At 30.3% G+C, this 1,054-nt stretch overlaps 1 protein-coding gene across 1 annotated transcript; it reads right to left on the reverse strand.

Moving 5' to 3' along the window:
* Window positions 1-136: 136 nt before the first annotated feature.
* Window positions 137-808, reverse strand: LOC108757387 (RNA-binding protein 7; the record flags this gene model as incomplete). Its single annotated transcript, XM_018506594.1, has 1 exon — window positions 137-808. A coding segment is annotated over one exon (615 nt), but the record flags the coding sequence as incomplete, so codon positions are not given.
* Between the last annotated feature and the right edge of the window lie 246 nt (window positions 809-1,054).

Consider the following 1,054-nt stretch of genomic DNA (forward strand, 5'->3'; position numbering starts at 1 on the left):
ATATGCAATGTATGTCTATTTTAATTATATAAGTAGTTGTGAAAATTATAATCAGTGATAACAAAATATCAATGTACGTAATTATTAAAGAATAAGGAGAAAAATATAAAACAATTAAGTCCATTTATTTCCTGTGTAATTTAAAAAACTGAAAGTTTAATTTTAACAGCAATTAATTATAAATTAATTGTTATCAATGATAACTCCATCTTTTCCTATTATCATTATATCGAAAGTAATCATTGGAACGATAATTATTATCTCGATTATAATATACTCTTTCGTCTCTGTAATGATCATTATGATTTCGTTCTCTGCTTCTTCCATTATCTTTCTCCCTCTCTGCATCTCTGTTTCTGTCTCTATTCCTATCTTTTTCTTGATTTCTATCTCTGTCTCTCTCCTGTTTTCTATCTCTATTTCTCTGATAAGGGTGATTTCTTCTTCTATCGTCACTGCCAAAGTTTACATCTAATTGCTTTGAATATGATAGGACATCTTGTGAAATATTTACACCAAACATTGCACTGCCGCCACTAGTCTGTGGTGGATAATTTCCTAGGACCATCTGCTGACCCAGTTCCAACATATGATTCATATTGCGAACAGGATTCGAAGATTGTTCTGTTTGTTGTGACTCTGAATTATTCCTTAGTTTCATATTAAGAGTACGATTGTACAGCATTGTACCATCAAATAGGTGCAAAGCATATTCCACAGAATCTATGTGTTTGTATGTGATAAATCCATATGTTCTTGGCTTGCCATCACGATCTTTGGGAATAGTTATTCTTTGTACAGGACCTCCCTAACATAATACAAAAATTAACATTGAGTCTAGATATATCATTTATCTAATAGTTGGTTTTTTCAGAAATAGATATTTTCAATATTATGTAGAAATGAGCGATATGTGCATCGATATGCTAAAAATCGTTTGGAAATTGCTCTTTAATAAAAAAAAACGATTTTTTTTACAAAAAGATCGGTTTGAAATAGCCTTAAAGACAATTTCTAGCCAACATTTTGCAAAATATCGATCACAAATCTTTGA

Source organism: Trachymyrmex cornetzi, unplaced genomic scaffold, assembly GCF_001594075.2.
Source record: "Trachymyrmex cornetzi isolate Tcor2-1 unplaced genomic scaffold, Tcor1.1 C3864688, whole genome shotgun sequence".
Lineage (NCBI taxonomy): Eukaryota > Metazoa > Arthropoda > Insecta > Hymenoptera > Formicidae > Trachymyrmex > Trachymyrmex cornetzi.